At 43.1% G+C, this 16,997-nt stretch overlaps 1 protein-coding gene and 1 pseudogene across 6 annotated transcripts in view; both read left to right on the top strand.

Annotated features, from left to right (window-relative positions):
* The first annotated feature begins 422 nt into the window (after positions 1 to 422).
* LOC123938658 lies at positions 423 to 829 on the top strand (annotated as a pseudogene).
* A 9,479-nt stretch (positions 830 to 10,308) lies between these two features.
* The window catches only part of SH3RF2 (SH3 domain containing ring finger 2), a 124,995-nt gene continuing 118,306 nt past the window's right edge, over positions 10,309 to 16,997 (top strand). For all 6 annotated transcript variants that reach the window (XR_006817686.1, XM_045999346.1, XM_045999344.1 and 3 more), the window contains exons 1-2: positions 10,309 to 10,445; positions 11,612 to 12,095. Coding sequence is in view for 5 of the 6 variants with exons in the window: in XM_045999346.1 (XP_045855302.1) it covers positions 11,718 to 12,095 (378 nt within the window). In the remaining variant the exon portion in view is untranslated. The remainder of the gene's footprint in view (positions 10,446 to 11,611; positions 12,096 to 16,997) is intronic.

The raw sequence follows: 16,997 nt of genomic DNA, 5'->3' as shown, positions 1-16,997 counted from the left end.
ACTCCAGTACTCCTATCCCTAGCTAATGGCTACAAAGATGATACTGCAAATGGACCTAGCAGGATAAATATATATATATAATTCTAGCTGAAAAGTTAATTCAGTCATAAACTGGGCATGAAAAACAAAATGAAGTAACAAGTCTGGTTATATTTATGACATTCTTCAATTCTTATTAAGAACCAAAGGATTTTTTTATCCAAATGTGTTAATGAGTTTTTAGTTTTTTGGCATTTTTATTGTCTAAAAAGGAACTGCCACCTATATTCCCTCCTTTTGTGTTTCAGGTTTATTTCCCTTTCTGTTTGTAATAGATTAACCTGATGTTACTCTGTGAAGGCTGCTTATGTTTCCAAGGCTTGGGCTTTCTTGTGTGGAAATAAAGATAAAAATTTCCAATCAAAAGTTCAATGAAGGCTAGTTCGGTGCGGACCTGGTACCTCTTTTGTGAAGCGGCAGCTGAGGAGACTCCGGCGCTCGCCATGGCGGACGAAAAGCCCAAGGAAGGAGTCAAGACTGAGAACAACGATCATATTAATTTGAAGGTGGCGGGGCAGGATGGTTCTGTGGTGCAGTTTAAGATTAAGAGGCATACACCACTTAGTAAACTAATGAAAAGCCTATTGTGAACGACAGGGTTTGTCAATGAGGCAGATCAGATTCCGATTTGATGGGCAGCCAATCAACGAAACAGACACACCTACACAGTTGGAAATGGAGGATGAAGATACAACTGATGTGCTCCAGCAGCAGACAGGAGGTGTCTACTAAAAAGGGAACCTGCTGCTTTATGCCAGAACTCTTCCTCCAGACCAAGAAGACATTCTCAGTTAGAAAGCTGCAATTTGGTTCCACCACATCCTGACTACTACAGTATAGTTTTCTCTATTCTTTCATTTTCTCCTTCCCCATTCCTTTATTGTATATAAAGTAACTGTATGTGCACAAGCATATTGCATTTTTTTTTAACTAAATGGCCAATGGTATGTTTTGATCGACATCAAATGGAGATGGGATGAGGGAAAAATACTGCTTCTGTGAAAATCCCCCTCTCTCCATTAGTGGCATGCTCAGTCAGCTCTTATCTTTATATTCCAGTAAGTTATTTTGCTCTCACTGTTTAACAAAAAAAAAAGAACAACATAAAAATCCTTGCATACTTTGTTCGATTGGAGAATTTTAATGTTTTTCATTTATCATTATAAAACCAAGGACAATTTTATAACTTTTTTGTATGTAGCTGTTACATGTAGGGCAATCTGTCTTTAAGTAGGGATAAATTACTCTAAAAGAAATGAATCCTAGATAGTTTTCCCTTCAAGTCAAGTGTCTTGTTGTTTAAATAAACTTCTTGTTTAAAAAAAAAAGTGCAATGAAGCGTTGATTAAATTAGTTTCTTTTTTTTAATGATAAATGAGCAAATGGGATGACTTGATGGTTAACAGTGCAGACTCCTTGGGTATAAGGCCTGACTTCCCCAAATACTGGCTGGGGCAAAGCATAACCACTCTCTATACCTCTGTCTCCTCATCTATTAAGATGAGAGTGATAATAGGGTTATAGTTCCTTGCACAGAATCTGGCACAAAATAATGTTAATTGTTATTATTTATTCCAACATAATAGCCAACCCCACCCCTCTTAAAGTTCTACAGGGTGCTGCAGTGCCCACCACCAAATAAGCCTCTGGGCAGCTGCTCTGTGAGTTGACAGTCATGCCATGGCCAAGTCGGAATGAATAACTCCTTCAGGGAAATACACCAGGAGTTGGGCTCAGTTTTAAACTATACTTTAGATGCAACATGCTAGATAATAAGAGGCCTAGTAAGAGACTAATAGCTGACCTTTACTGAGCACTTATTCTCTGTCACACTCTTTGAAGCATTTTATGAGCATTTTCTCACTCTATGCTCACAATAATCCTATGCAGCCAGTGGTGTTACAACCATCGCTGTTTTCCAGATGAGAAAACCAAGTATAGAGTGTTTAATCAACTTGCTGAAGGTCACAGTCTTGCTTAATAAGATGGCACAGACCTTCTGACTCCAGAATGTATGCTCTTAACCATTAGAATAAGTTAGAAACAGTTGCAGAAAGAGATAAATCACAGGTAGAACAAAAAAGAGGAATTCAGATGCTGTGGACTGGTATCTTTCAAGCAACTTGTATGCAGTAGACACTATTCTAAGTGCTACCAACATATATTAGGAAGTTTATTCCTTACAGCAAACCTGGGAAGTACATATTACTGATAGCACTTTCATGGATAGGCTTAAGCTGTTAAGTACCCAGGGTCACAGAACTATTAGTGATAGAGGTGAGTTTCCAAAGCATTCCCAGACTTTCTCCCTAGGAATGCAGTAAGAATTCCAAACACAAGTGAGTCATCCTTCTCACTCAGCAAATATTTATTAAGCACTTACTGGTGTCAGGCACAAATGAATAATACAGGAATGGTTCCTGCACCAGGGAACAGAGATTATGTGGAAGAGAGAGATAATTTATAAGGCCAAATGAGTAAATAACATAATATTATATAATTAATGTATAATTAGCACCATTACAGGGCCCAAGAAATGTCTAATTGATTTGACAAATGTTTATAGTAAGTTATAGGAAAATAATTCTAATTCTTTAAAAAAAAAATGGGTGGGGGGAGACATTTGCTTCTCATGTATTTCATACCCTAGAAGACCTACCTATTAAGAGACAGCTAGGGGGCGCCTGGGTGGCTCAGTGGATTAAGCCGCTACCCTCGGCTCAGGTCATGATCTCAGGGTCCTGGGATCGATCCCCACATCCGGCTCTCTGCTCTGCAGGGAGCCTGCTTCCTCCTCTCTCTGCCTGCCTCTCTGCCTACTTGTGATCTCTCTCTCTGTCAAATAAATAAATAAAATCTTTAAAAAAAAAAAAAGAGCTAGGACTAATCAGGGTATTTAGGGAATTACTGACATTTAGAAAAAAAAAAGAGAGAGAGAGCTAGGACTAATCAGGGTATTTAGGGAATTACTGAGTTTTGCAACTTTCCCACCTGTGATCAAAAGTATAAGATTGTGGTTACGTAATAGCCTAGGCAAACCATCAGCTTTTGCACAGACTTGCCCTGAGTTTAAAAAGAATTAAGGTTGCATCCTGCTCATGGTTTTGAATCAAAACATTTACTGATTTCATCAGAAGGGAAACAGTAAAGGAAGAGAAAGAGGACTGGTTAGGAGTGAAGTGATCACAGCCCTTTTCTTTTGTAAGGCACAGTATCTGGTGTGGATTAACATCTATGTACAGCAGTTTCGGAGCTTTGCAATTTGTTTTTCTTTTTAAATGGCTGTCTTATCAATGGTAATGTATAGGGTCTTAGTGTTACAGAATTTAACTCCCCCATTGTAAACGTTTTAGGAAATCTATAGTGATTTAAGCCATCTTCTTTATCTTCGAAAATTTTATACCAGTAACATGTCCATTGTAAAAAAAAATTAGAAAAACACATGAGCAAAATGAAAAAAATTAAATAAAATCAACCGAATAAGTCCAGAGGCCAGAAATTAACATTTGCTGACATTTTGGCATATATTCTTCTAGTCTCAATAGTATTAAATACTTTGTATTATTATTAAATAACTTGGGCTCATACACCTTATAAGTTTCTGTATTCGGTTAATTGTGAATGCCCTTCATATCATTAAATATACATCTCCACTATCATTTTTGATAGTTGTATAGTATGTGTGTGTGTGTGTGTGTGTGTGTGTGTGTGTATCTATCTCACTGTTTATTTACCCACTCTGTTGTTGTAGAATATTAAGAATTTTTTAACATTTTACTATTATAAGTAATTATATGAGGAACATGGTCCGGTATATATCTATTACATTAGTATAAATTTCTGGAAGTAATATTTCAGGGCCAGTGGGTAGGGATATATTTGTAAGGTTTGAATATATAGTTTTTACTGGCTTTCTTTTCTGCCTTTTTTATTTTTTAACTTTTTATTTTAAAATAATTATAAACACAAGCAGTTGCAAAAATGGTACAGAGAAGTCTCTTACATCCTACAACCAGCTTCCCCCAACATCTTATATATATTACAGTATAAACACAAGGAAATTGACATTGGCACAATACAATAAGTTACCACAGACTTTACTTGATTTGACCTGCTGAATTATTTTTTAAGCTGAATTATGTTTTTAATATTAATAGAATGGTAAGAAGCATTCTTACTTCCTACTTTCTCTCCTTGCACAACTGCCTTTAGAATTTCTTTCTAGGGACGCCTGGGTGGCTCAGTTGGTTAAGCGGCTGCCTTCGGCTCAGGTCATGATCCCAGCGTCCTCGGATCGAGTCCCACATCGGGCTCCGTGCTCGGCGGGGAGCCTGCTTCTCTCTGTCTCTGCCTGCCACTCTGTCTGTCTGTGCTCACTCTCGCTCTCTTTCTGATAAATAAAATCTTAAAAAAAAAAAAAAGAATTTCTTTCTAATCTTGTAAAGGATAAAACTATGTTTAGTAGATTATTTCTTCTGTTGAAAATGAAGAGGAGGGGGGCGCCTGGGTGGCTCAGTGGATTGAGCCGCTGCCTTCGGCTCAGGTCATGATCTCAGGGTCCTGGGATGGAGCCCCACATTGGGCTCTCTACATCGGAGAGCCTGCTTCCTCCTTTCTCTCTGCCTGCCTCTCTGCCTACTTGTGATCTCTCTCTCTGCCAAATAAATAAATAAAATCTTTAAAAAAAAAAAAAAGAAAAAGAAAATGAAGAGGAGGAAATCCAAGTAAGAGCCCGTCACACAGATGCACAGGTGGTAAACCACCATTTATGGCACAGGAAATGGTAGGGTTCTGCCCTTCTTTAGGTTCTTCACAGTCATTTTAATTCCTTTGTGACAAACTAGAACAGGGTTTCCCAAAACCTGGGAATACAAAATGGTTATCACAGGCTTGTACAGTGAGAAAGTTACCACTTTTTCCTTTACTCCTCTGATTACTTCAAGGAGAAAGCCTCCGTACATGTCTATGGCACGTAGCATGAAGATAGGATTCAAATGACTGAAGTTAGGGATACATTGTGTTAAAGCATCTTGGTCCATAAAGAACTGACCAATCATACGGTCTACTATGTTCTTCTTTGGCTTTAGTTTGGGTTAGAGAAGATAGCTCTTGGTTCTCTTATGGGATCTGCTTGCAAGAAAGAAGAAACATAAGAAGAATCCTACATCTATTAAGCATTTATTATGTGCATCATTTCATTGACTCCTCAGAACAAATCAATGAAATAGATCCTATTATAACCTCATTTTATACATAAGGAATTTGCCCAAGTTTTCCATTCTCTGGCAGAGCTGAGATTCAAATCAGGCCTATTGGAGTTTGAAACCATGCACTTGAGTACTGGTTTCTCATTAAACTTAAGGACTGTAAGTCTTTTCTAGAAAATGCGGGGTGGAGTTATCCTTGCTAGGAGTTTGGGTCACTTTACTGTGGGTCTAGTGATTGCATACCAGTACCCTAAAGTACACCCTTCACCTATAGACGTCTTCCTGATTGGAGAGGAAATTTCACAGTCAACTTCATTTCGGACCTGCATCTTTCAAAGAAGGAAAGAATGTCTCATAGCCATTCAACTCCTGCCATTCCACTTTCCTTCATTTTTCCACTATTGGAAAGTTTCCCACTTTCCTGCAATCATTCCTCTCCTTGAATATTCCAAAGGTTTTCCAGTATCATTAGAAAACCAAATCAAAGAAGCAAATTTAGCATTAGGGAAACATTAAAGTGAAGTTTCATTTAAGTATTTAAAACATTTCCAAATTTATGCTAGATACTGAGGAAAGAGAGCAAAGGAGTATAAAACTTGGCTTCTGCCAACAAGAGTCCAGTAGCGGTCAAGAAAGTCTTCATGTTACAATGCTTTAGATTTCCAATTACTTTAACCCCTTTGGTGGGTTTATGAATTACTTTACAAATGATCAGTTTTAGGGCAAAGATCCTGAGACCACCAAAGTGTTAAGAGCCAGTCAAAACAAATAGCACAATTCTAAAATTATAATTCCAAAATGCAGGTAAATTTGATTGACAAAAATTGCACACTTGTTTTGTGACCCAATTTTAAATTTGGAAGAAACTATGTGAGCCTGAAACAAAGGCTTGCTTGCTTGCTTGAAGGTAATTTATGTGCGAGCAAGGGTGAAGGATGGAGGAATGATTCAATAAGGAAGAAAAAATACAAGGATACATTACTGCATTAGCCACTCAATAGCTAAATGGTACTCATCCCACAGAACCTTATGAAGAACCTTATGAAATCTCAGGACTGCCTACTCCAAAAGATGAAAGGAGGAAGTAGATTTCCATAGATTTCCCATTAGTCAAGAATCCACAGTTGTGGATCAGGCTCATATGACTGTGAAGCAAGCTCCCACTATTATTCCGTATTGCAGCATAAGAGAAGCTACAGGGCAGGAGGCAAGAGATACATGGCAGGGTCCCGAGGAAAGATACCACCACGTAGCGTACACCTGAATCTGGCAAAATTTCTAAGAAATTTAGCCTAGGAGATGAGGCTAAGAACATTTGAAGTAGCACCCAAGAGACATCCAAGGTAAAAACATTATCAACAGTTTGTTGCCCCGTGGGTGGGAGGGGGTGGGGGAGGGCGGGGACCTGGCTGGCTCAGTTCACAGAGCATGGGACTCTTGATCTCAGGGTTGTGAGTTCAGGTCCCATGTTGGGCAGCAGGTCTACTCAAAAAAAACAAGAACAGTTTGGTGTACTTATGCCCAGACACAGTTTTTTAAGAACATCATTCATTCATTAGTAAACCATTCAAAGGCACTCATTAAACATCAACCACATGCCAGTCACTGGGTTAGGTTTAAGGGAAAGAGCAGTGACAAGACACGTAAGAGCCTTGCTTTTCTTGGAGCTTGTCTGTTTGGGGAATCAGGCATTAAATCATTATAACATAATTACTGAGTTATGGTTGTGATAACTGCTATGAAGGATAAGTTTAGGATGATAAACTTTTCATTCATAAGAGTCAAGGAAGGCTTCCCTGAGGAAGTGGCATTTAAACTAAAACTTGCGGGGGTGGGGGGTAAAAAAAAAGCAAAGGGTGGGGGAGAGTAACTAGGAAGAGAGGAGGAAGAATATAACTGGAAAATGTTGCAGACAGAAAGAAGAGCATGAACGAATACATTCTGGTAGAAAAACAAGCTGTCCTGAGTCAAGAGAGAAAGCCAGTGGGACTGGTGTGGGTGGGTGAAGGGGTGATGTGCAGTAAATTGAGGCAGGAGAGGTAGGTAGGAGCCAGATTATGTTGAGCCTGGTAAGTCAGAAAAGGGATTTGGGGGGCGCCTGGGTAGCTCAGTGGGTTAAAGCCTCTGCCTTCGGCTCAGGTCATGATCCCAGAGTCCTGGGATCGAGCCCCACGTCGGGCTCTCTGCTCCGCGGGGAACCTGCTTCCTTCTCTCTCTCTGCCTGCCTCTCTGCCTAGTTGTGATTTCTCTCTGTCAAATAAATAAAAAAAATTAAAAAAAAAAAAAGAAAAGTGATTTGGGTTTTAGCTAAGGTCAACAGGAACCTACTGAAGAGTTGTGAAAAGGGGAACAATATCATCAGACTTAGGGTTTTTTTTTTTTTGGTCTTACATAAATGGAGATAAACTGGTAAATACAAGCCACAGAAACTCAAACATCACACAGGTATGGAAAAAGTACAGTCTGTAATCATTACGTACCAGTACGTAATATAAACAAGAGCGTTGATGAGGTGGGAGGGGTGGAAGTGGTGGACTGAGCCTGGAGTCTGGCAAGGCATGCATAGTTCAACTTTTTGTTTATTTTTGAGGACTACCTGTTCATCTGATTTGACGCCAAGGTGGCATTTGGGTAAGCGAGGATGAAATCCCCATTTAAAACTCCCCCTTTTTTTCAAAAGCTTCAAAAGTTTCTACCAAGACTAACTTCAGGTGTTGGTGGTGTTGGGGACCACCTACAGGGTGTGAATTAGGAGGTGTTAAAAGACCACTCCTGCTCAGTGTAAACTGTCTTTCACAGGTGCTTAAGATTCTAAGATTCTAGCGTCACATTTCTATTCTGCTGAATCTTCAACTGCCAGATACATCGTACAGAGCAGCCTACTGGATCTCTGCTGCCTTCCTGGAATGGAACTGGGTTTTTGAGTTTTGTCAGGGATGGGAGGGTTTGAAGCTACTTGAGACCACTGGCCGAGCCATGGCATGAAGGTGTATGAGACTGGGCAGTTTCTATTGTTTTGTTTTAGGTTGGCTCTGAGATCAACTGGTGTGTACATATGGACATATGTATAAATGTGTATGGGTTTATACAATAAAGATATATGGATATATTTATGGCATGTACCTGACTTTATAATGTGGGAAGCAATAATGGAAAGGAACACAGGCCCTGGGACTGGGCCAGCCTGGGTTCAGATCAGAAGCTTTGTAATCCTAGGAAAGTTATGGCACCTACCTTATTGGATGGTTGGGAGGATTTAATGAGATAATCTTAGCACTGGTCTGTGGCATACAGCAAGTACGTCATAAATATTACTCTTAAGGTTATGTGTTTGTTTGTCTTTATGTAAGCATGTGTGTGTGTGCATTTGGTGCCGATTTGGGTATTTAAGGGAGACAGTGTGTTTAAGAACAAGAGAGGGGAGGAGAGAGAATGTTGCCCACCCCTGCAGCAAGAGTTCTGGCACTGGAGCAGACCTTCGTAGAGGTTGAGGGGACTGCAGGGCAGTCCCCAGAGGAGCGCGCTCCGCTTTACTAAGTGGGAAAGAGCTTAAGGGACAACAAAGGGCCTCAGACTACAGGAGGCTTCCTGATGAGCACAGAATTTATAAAAGTAGACATTAATTGAAGGAGACAGGCAACAGAGTGGATTTGATGTTGCTAAAGCCCCAAAAACCTTTCATAAAAGAGAGAGAGAAAAAAAAAAGAGTTGAAAATGGTTTCCGAAATTGACATGTATTCAAATCAGGTCTCTGCTCACAGGACAGATAACTTCATCTGCTCCATCCCAAAGCTCTCCCCTGTTGTGAACTCCATGCATCTTTGCTCTTTCAGAAATAACGTGGAAGAACTTTGTAAAACATGTCACCCACCACCATCTGTTCTGCGGCCTCTTGGTCCCCTCTTAAGATTTTCCCATGGAGTTGTAGAGAAGTACTTTCTGCATCATAAAGAATTGTCATCCTTAGGTTGAGAGAGGAGATATAGTAAAAAAAAAAAAGAACATCAATTTCTAGTCCCAGTTCTGCCCCTAATTTACTGGGAATCTCTTAATCTCTCAGAGTATAGCTGCCTCATTTGCAAAAGAAGTTGATTGGTCAGCTTGGGTCATTATCTTTTGACTTCCTGCAGTCCCTGCTGAGGTTTACCACCCTTCAACCGTCTCTCCTCCCCTTAAAGCTATATCACCATAAGACACGGTAATGCGGAGCACAGAACACTTGTCGCTTGCTAGCTGTGACTCCTGGAGTAAGTTATTTGACCTCCCTGGGTCTCGGTTTCCTCAGCAACTGAGGAAAAGAAGAATGTAGTGTATTACCAGCTTGCTAAAAGGATTAAATGAGTTAATATAAGTAAAGTAGAACAGTGCTTAGCGCAGATAAGGGCTACTCTGGGGTTGAGTAATATTATCATGATTATTTACTTTATTGAAACCTATGTAACTTTACATGAAATGTATTATTGATAAATCAAGACATAAAAGTGTAAGCATTATTTGGGCTATAAAAAGATTCCATCAGGCACCAGGCAGGGAGAGAGGTTCCAGCATTCCTTTTTCAAAGCCCTTCTGTGCTTTGATTTTTCAAAAATGTATATGTACTACCATGCTATGACTTTTTTTTTTTAGCTTAAAGAGTTTGAGCAAAAAGATCACAAAACTCCGTCTCAAATCTACAAATCCAAAGAATGACTATGTTTTTAAGGAGCAGCACTTTTTAGGTGGCTGGCTGGCTTATCTTTGTTATAGCTACCGTTAATATGTTTGACCTTTTCAGCAAATCCTTATAAAGGTTTAAAATAAACACAGTCACCTTGGCATGTTTATAACTGAGCATGTTTCAACTTCTGGAAAAGGAGACAAAATGAGAAAAGTGAAAATACAGACTATAAATATTTAGCCTTAAGGGTTGGCTTACATCTTGTCCCTTATAATCTTTTCCCAGAAATCAACTCAGTTACATGAAGGGAAGATCAGTAGCAGAGAGTGAACCCAGAGAAAAGTGCTGCCGACTGCTAGGCAGCGAAAGCGTTAACAGGGCTGAGTAAGGCGATCCTTGAAATGAGTAAGACTCAGAGTTGTTAAAGTTTTTAAAGCGCAGCAGCAGCGGCGGCTCCTGGGGGAAAAGGCAGCGAGTTGGAGGGAGCCTGGCCAAGCAGAGGATCGCGCTGAGCTGAACTCAGCTGGGGTTACAAGCTCAAGGTTAGTGGCCCCCCGCACGTCTTCCCAGACCAAACGTCTTTGGAGAGTTGTCTCAGGAAGGCAAGGCGCCATCTCTCATCCTGGTGTGTCCTGTCCTCTTTGCTGACTGGTGGGGCCACCCGCCCTCCCGCCAAACCTTCCGGGTTGCTGTGCACAATTTTGGCACTTGTGAGGGACAAGTGACCCCTTCCCAGGAGACTTCTCTCAACTGGAGACTTCTTTCTGGATGTCTAAGAGGAAACTGTTTCTGGAATAAGGATGTTTTCAGACCACACACATACATTCGCAAGCGGCAAGCTCAAACACACACACACCTGTATACACTGCTCCATCTTGATTTTTGCAGGCTGTGACCACAATCCAGAATTCCTGTCTCCTTCAGGTGAAACTGAGAACACTTGTCAAAGTAACTAAACAGGCCGTGTGACTTCATCTTGTGGGAGGAATATTGTCTCGGAGGCTAGAATAATCAGGGAAGAAAGGAAGGAGGGAGGGAGGAAGAAAAGAAGGGGAGAGGGAGGGAGAGAAGGAGGGAGGGGGAAAAAGCTTCCAAGCATCCTGGCATGTAGTTAAGGCAAACAATTTTTGAAAATAGGTTTCTCATAGATATTTTTCTTGAACATTGCTAGAACAACATAATGGGGGAGGATGTATAGTGAAGGAAATAATTCTACATCTGCATGTTTATTCAGATGAACATATCAATGTGAATTTGCCTGCTTGTGCTGGAGATAACCTGAGGGAAGAATAAACCTGAGGGAGGAAGGCCTAGATAGCTTCATAGAAGTTGCATTCTGAGGAGGCCTTGATTTGAGAACCGAAACCGATTGTCTGGTGGGGAACAGGAGCTCCTTCTGAGCCCTAGGTGGGAGAGAGGCGCACATATGCCACTTCAACCCGCCAGTCTTGTCTCTTTGCTCTTGCTCGCACACAGAAAAGCAGTGAGTAAGTCATCAGTCACTGTGCTGAATGCTCCCTCCGAGATCCAGCAGGCAAGAGTTGAGCCTTCTACCTGCTAGCACTGAATCAGAATGAGTCATTTGAAACTTGGGTGCTGGAACAAAGTAACTTGCAAACTGTCTTATGAGACACTGCCTCCTTGTAGGTGGGATATACCTCCCAGAGCAGTCACATTCTTTTCCTCTCTTCCTTTCTCATTCAAACAGGCAAGAATTCTGACGCTCCCCAGAGACCGGATTTACCTCCCTGGCCCAGCTCGCCCTACAATGCGGACTTTGCCCCTCCAGGTCAGGACTGGAGTTTTAAAATAAAATGGATGATCTGACGTTACTTGATCTTCTGGAGTGCCCTGTGTGCTTTGAAAAGCTCGATGTCACAGCCAAAGTCCTCCCGTGCCAGCACACCTTCTGCAAACCATGTCTCCAGAGGATTTTCAAGGCCCACAAGGAGCTGCGGTGCCCCGAATGCCGGACCCTGGTGTTTTGCAGCATCGAGGCACTGCCAGCCAACCTGCTGCTCGTGCGTCTTCTAGACGGTGTGCGCTCCGGGCAGAGCTTGGGAAGAGGGGGCTCCTTCCGCAGACCCGGTGTGCTGACCCCGCAGGACAGCAGGAAAAGCAGGACTAACCCCAGAGGTCTGCAGTCCAGCCCTTTCCGCCTGGTGCCTAATATCAGAATCCACATGGATGGGGTAAGAAAGATCTTATTTGTTCATATCATGTCCATTTAGAGGTTGGATTTGTGTATACCAGCAGCTAGGGATTATCTTCCTGTAGTTAGGTTTCAAAGAGTGCCGCCACTGATTCCCCAGGATAAGTTTCTGTGGGCAGTGATCATTTTACCAAAACCTGGTGGAATCCTGAGTCTGTCTCATCCACCCAGGAATTCTTAGAATTGTTAAAGTCTCCTAGGCTCCTCCTGCTTCTTGTCTAGAAGGTAGTAGCACAAAGAAAGCCTTCGTGATTATTTTTCATCTTTCACTTCTGCTATTTGCATCCAAAGCAGTGCATGGGAAATACACAGAGGAGGGGAAAAAGAAAAAAAAACAAATCCAACTGCCTCTTGCTTTTGAGATCTTTGAGAAGTTAAATGTCAGGTTTTGTTTTAATTTTACCCAACTCCATCTTCCCACCCCAAGTCCTAACGTGCTAGCATGACAGTGCTCGTTCATGATGCATTCAGGAAGCTATCAAGATAACTTGAACGCCCGAAAACTGTGCGGGAGGAACGCGTATCTGTGGGTGGACTGCTTGATAGGAAGGCAGGGCTGTGAAGTACAACGCGTGTACACAGCAGCCCTGCAGATGTCTTCTTTTACAAAATGAATCAAACGTACTGAAAATGCTCCTCAGCGGCTGCCATGATCGCAAGGGCCCAGGAGTGGCGCACGCGAGATCCTAGTCGTGTGTTTGATGTTTCGATAGTGCGAATCGCCGCCAGCTGTGCACAGGGATCCGGAGGTCTCCATCTGACGTGGCTGCGAGCCTTTTGTGGGAAACTGTGTTAAGGGCACATCTCAAGAGGAGGACACAGTCCTTGTGAGTCCTGTGGGATTATGCACACTGTAACCCCAGGAGTCATTGTGTCAAAGTAAACACAGAAAGCCGTGACCTGGGTGGCCGGCACACTTAGAGAGTCAAGGCTGGCTTCTGTGAAGTCTTACCTAAAGCGAACCACTTTAAAGTGAACAACAGTGTCCCTCAGCTCCGTTGTGAAGGGTAACAGTGGGTGGAAGGGTCATCGCGGATTCCTTCCCGAACGGGAGAATCGGCTTATGATGTGTTGTCAGGACACTTCTAAAATGTTCCTTTCAATGGCTCACCCCTTCCTTCTGTTCAGTGCATCTCTAAGCTGCCCTTGCAGTCGGGGAATGTGGAAATGGTCGAAAACGAGAGCGGGAAGAAGCGGGCATTGGTGTGATTTCTTCACTGCAGACTTTTTATTGCCATTGTGCTCCTCTGTGTGACCACATTCCAGAAAAGGGCTTGGCGTCCTTCTTTCTTTCAGGCTTCCTGTTAGCCCAAGGACTACTCATCAATCAGAATCCACCGGCCTGCAAAAGGCAGGGTGCGGGTAGGCAGCAAACTTCTCTTAAGTGCCTTGTTTGTAGAGAATAGGGCTCCATCCGAGGTCAACAAATCCTCCTTTGAATTTCTAAGACACAGCAACCACCCCCTCCCCCACCAGCAAGGTCTGATTTGGCTCCTGGTGGAGTATCTTCACTGCTAAGAAAGGGTGGCCAGACTGGGAGGAGGCAAGTCCCTAACCTCTTGGAATGTTTTTGTTCAGGTTTTTATCTTTTTTGATGTGGCTGCGTTAAGAAAAGGTAGCCACAGATGTATCCAGGGCTGCCAAGTTTTTGAACCATAGAAGATTCCAGGCCCCTCCTGGCATAGGGAGCTGTGGGACTGAAAGGTGGTGATATGTAAGAGACAGCCGGTAAGATACTGCATGTCCCTGGAACTCTTTCACAAGAAGTTGTAACATCAGACAAAGGCGCCAGTGACGGGGTCGTGCCCATCATCTGAGCCGCACTGGAACGAGTCCTTGTTGGGAGGCAGCAGCCCAGAAGCAGGCTGTGGGCGGCTGCTGCTTTCAGGCGGGCCCTGCCGTAGTCAAGATACTCCGCAAGAGAGCAGAGCTGGCAGCCTCCCCCAGCCACCCCCGTGGCCTGCGTTTTCTGAGCCATCCTTACTTGAAGTGGCTCCTCTCATCCCTTTCGCCTTTCTCAATGGGGCTGTGAAGAGACCTGTTCCCGGATGTAAATATGGTTGTCATTCTGCAGCCTGTCTCTGCTTCCAAGAATGTAGCTGTCTTTCCTGTGAGGGCACAAGCAGGCACGCCTCCCTCCGTGAAGAGAACTGAGTCTTGTCTGGGATGCCACGATGTCCTGAGAGGCAGAGGAGGCACTGGCATCCTCAGTCAGATCCTCGTCCTCCCTGCCTCCTCAGTTTACCTAGTTCGGTCAGCCCCTAATAATACTTGCTCCCCACCTTCCTCCAGGACAGTGTGAAAATGATCTTTGCAGCACACTCTCGGCGCCTTCGAAAACACATGCCCCGTAAATGCAGAGTATCATCACCATCATTAATTTAAACCTGCTGTATGACTTTGGACAAGCCACTTAAGTTTGCTGGGTCTCAATTTAACATTCTATAAAATTGGAAAATATATTGTAAAGACAGAGAGCCATTGTGAGGCTTAACTAATTAGTGTTTACATAGCACGTTGAGATCCTTAGATGAAAGGCATTTGAAAGATCAGTATCATAGTAAACATTATTATCGACTGTTTATTGTGCCCTGCCGGGCATGAGGAATTCCATAAGACACAGAAGGAGTGATAGCACTCGGCAGGACAGTGAAATGGGTATTATTACTGAACATAAGTCTGGGACGAGTCCAGCCCAGGATAATACTAAGTATAAAGTACTCCCCGAAGAGGGCATCAATAACCTGTTGTCGCAGGGTACCATTTTGTAAAACACCTCTTCCAAGGGCCACCATGTTAACCTGACGTTCCCTAAGAGTTCCCTTAACTCCCTGTCCGGGAGTTCGTGAAGCCCAAAGTCTGTTCTGCTCACCCAGGCTCAGCTAATAGACGAGCTCATCGGCATTTTCTGTTGGCTCAAAGAGGCCTGGTGCTTCTCGTGCCAGCCAGCATGCCAGATGGAACCAGTAGTCCCACTTCCTGGTGCCAGCCGAAGAGAGAAGAAACAGTCATTGTGCCTACCTGTCCAAAACCCTTCCAAGCCTACTGGGTAAAAAGAAAACCTGAGACATGGCTGTCGGTTCCTACAGCATGCAGTTACTTCAAACCACCAGGTGAGATCAACAGACCCTTGGAGAGCCCCCCCGCCGCGCAAACCCTACCAGTTCTTACTGCTTCCCTCCTTCCCTAACAGCAGTTAGGCGGAAGGAACTTTGCATGCCTTCGAGAAGATTACAGCCTCCTGAATAGCTGATCTGTCTTCCTCCTTACTGTGTGAATTTTTAGAAATATTTCTGAATTAAGACAGACAGGAAAGCAGTGAAGCTTGCAAGCTTAGATTTGAAAAGTATAAGAATTCAGATCCTCCTGCTGCTGCTCTACTTTGGGTGAGTCCCTTGAACCTCAGGGCCTCAATTCCCCATCTGTGAATTGAAGATAATAGTAGCGCCTACTTCAGAGGGTTGCTGGGAGAAATAAATGAGGTGATTCACGTCAATTAGCTCTTAGCACGGGGACCGGCTCATACTCGGCAAATGTTAGCTGGTATTGTTATTGAAGTGACTCAGGACTTTTCGCTCTGAATTGCGCGTCCTCTTTCACCCGCTTGTTAATAGAGTGTCATCCAGAGATGGTCCCTGGTATCCTGATTTCTGGCCTGTTTGATTTTTCTCCACATGACCCACGGCTGTGATTCAGATGTGTGATTCTTTCCAACTTGCACTGGCTTGGCAGCCCAAGTCCAAGACCCTAAAGGAGCTAGGAACTGATTCCGGAGAAAACACGCTAGCAGCCTTCTCTTCCCCAAATAAAAAGCTCAAATGAACACCTCATGTAGGTGAAGAACCTTCCATTCCCAGCATCTCTGATTCTTCCGTAACTTCTCTAGTTTCCTTTCTCCTGCCTCTCTATCCCCAGCACAAATGTCTCTGCCCCAGGTCTTGCAGGGCTGGACTTTCTCCCTTCTTTATTACACATCATGCCAACCACACACATTTCTATCTCACTTGCCCCAGCTCAGCGAGAACACACCTGCCACCTCCAGCGCACAAACCAGGTGGCTGTGTCCTAGAAACTTCTTTAGCTGGTGTTGCAAGCACCTGAGGGGGGGAAATCAGGTCAGAAAACACACAAGGGAATTGAGGCTAAGTAGAAACCAGAAGGTCTCCAGCTTCTTTTGTGGGTCTCAGCTGCCGTGTGCTGTGACACAGACAGTGCTTTCTGCAAAATTGGCAAGGAGACTAAAACTATCCCCAGCCCCTGAAAACAGCAAGCAGGGGCCACCTGGGTCAGCAAGGACCGCATGCGACAGGTGGAGGAAGACACAAAGGCAGGAGCTAAGGTGGAGAAGTCAGGAGACCCAGATGGTTCTCCACCTTCACACACATTGGGGCATCTTTTTAAAAACCATATGGTGCCAAATTGGCTCTGCTCCCAGCCTCTCTCTGTGTACATCTTTCCTAGTTACAATCCCTTCCCTTTTATTATTTACCATAATGTTAGGGATAGGACATCAGATAGAGCTGGGTTTGTGCTTGGATTCAATTATTTGCCTTAGGTAGGTCACTTAACCTCTCTTACCCCCAGTTTCCATATTTGTATAATGGAGATAATAATGGTGTGCATCTATCATGAGCCTATTGTAAGATTAAAATGAGATAATGTATGTAAAATGAGTACAAATGCCTGGCACATCACAGATGCTGATAAATGTTAGCAACAGAAAATCACAAAACAGTAACAGTAGAGGAGAGAGTCTGCTGGCATGAGATTTGGAGTTCAGCCTCAAATAACCATCCAGAGACTTCCCTTTAAAAATGAAGCAGAGGGGATAGGGAAAGGAAAGGGAGTTTTAAAAAGACAAGACCATAGTGATGGAAAATAA

Source organism: Meles meles, chromosome 3, assembly GCF_922984935.1.
Source record: "Meles meles chromosome 3, mMelMel3.1 paternal haplotype, whole genome shotgun sequence".
In the NCBI taxonomy this organism is placed as follows: domain Eukaryota; kingdom Metazoa; phylum Chordata; class Mammalia; order Carnivora; family Mustelidae; genus Meles; species Meles meles.
Note: the sequence above shows the minus strand (reverse complement) of the source record. Positions and strands in the feature narration are given on the sequence as shown.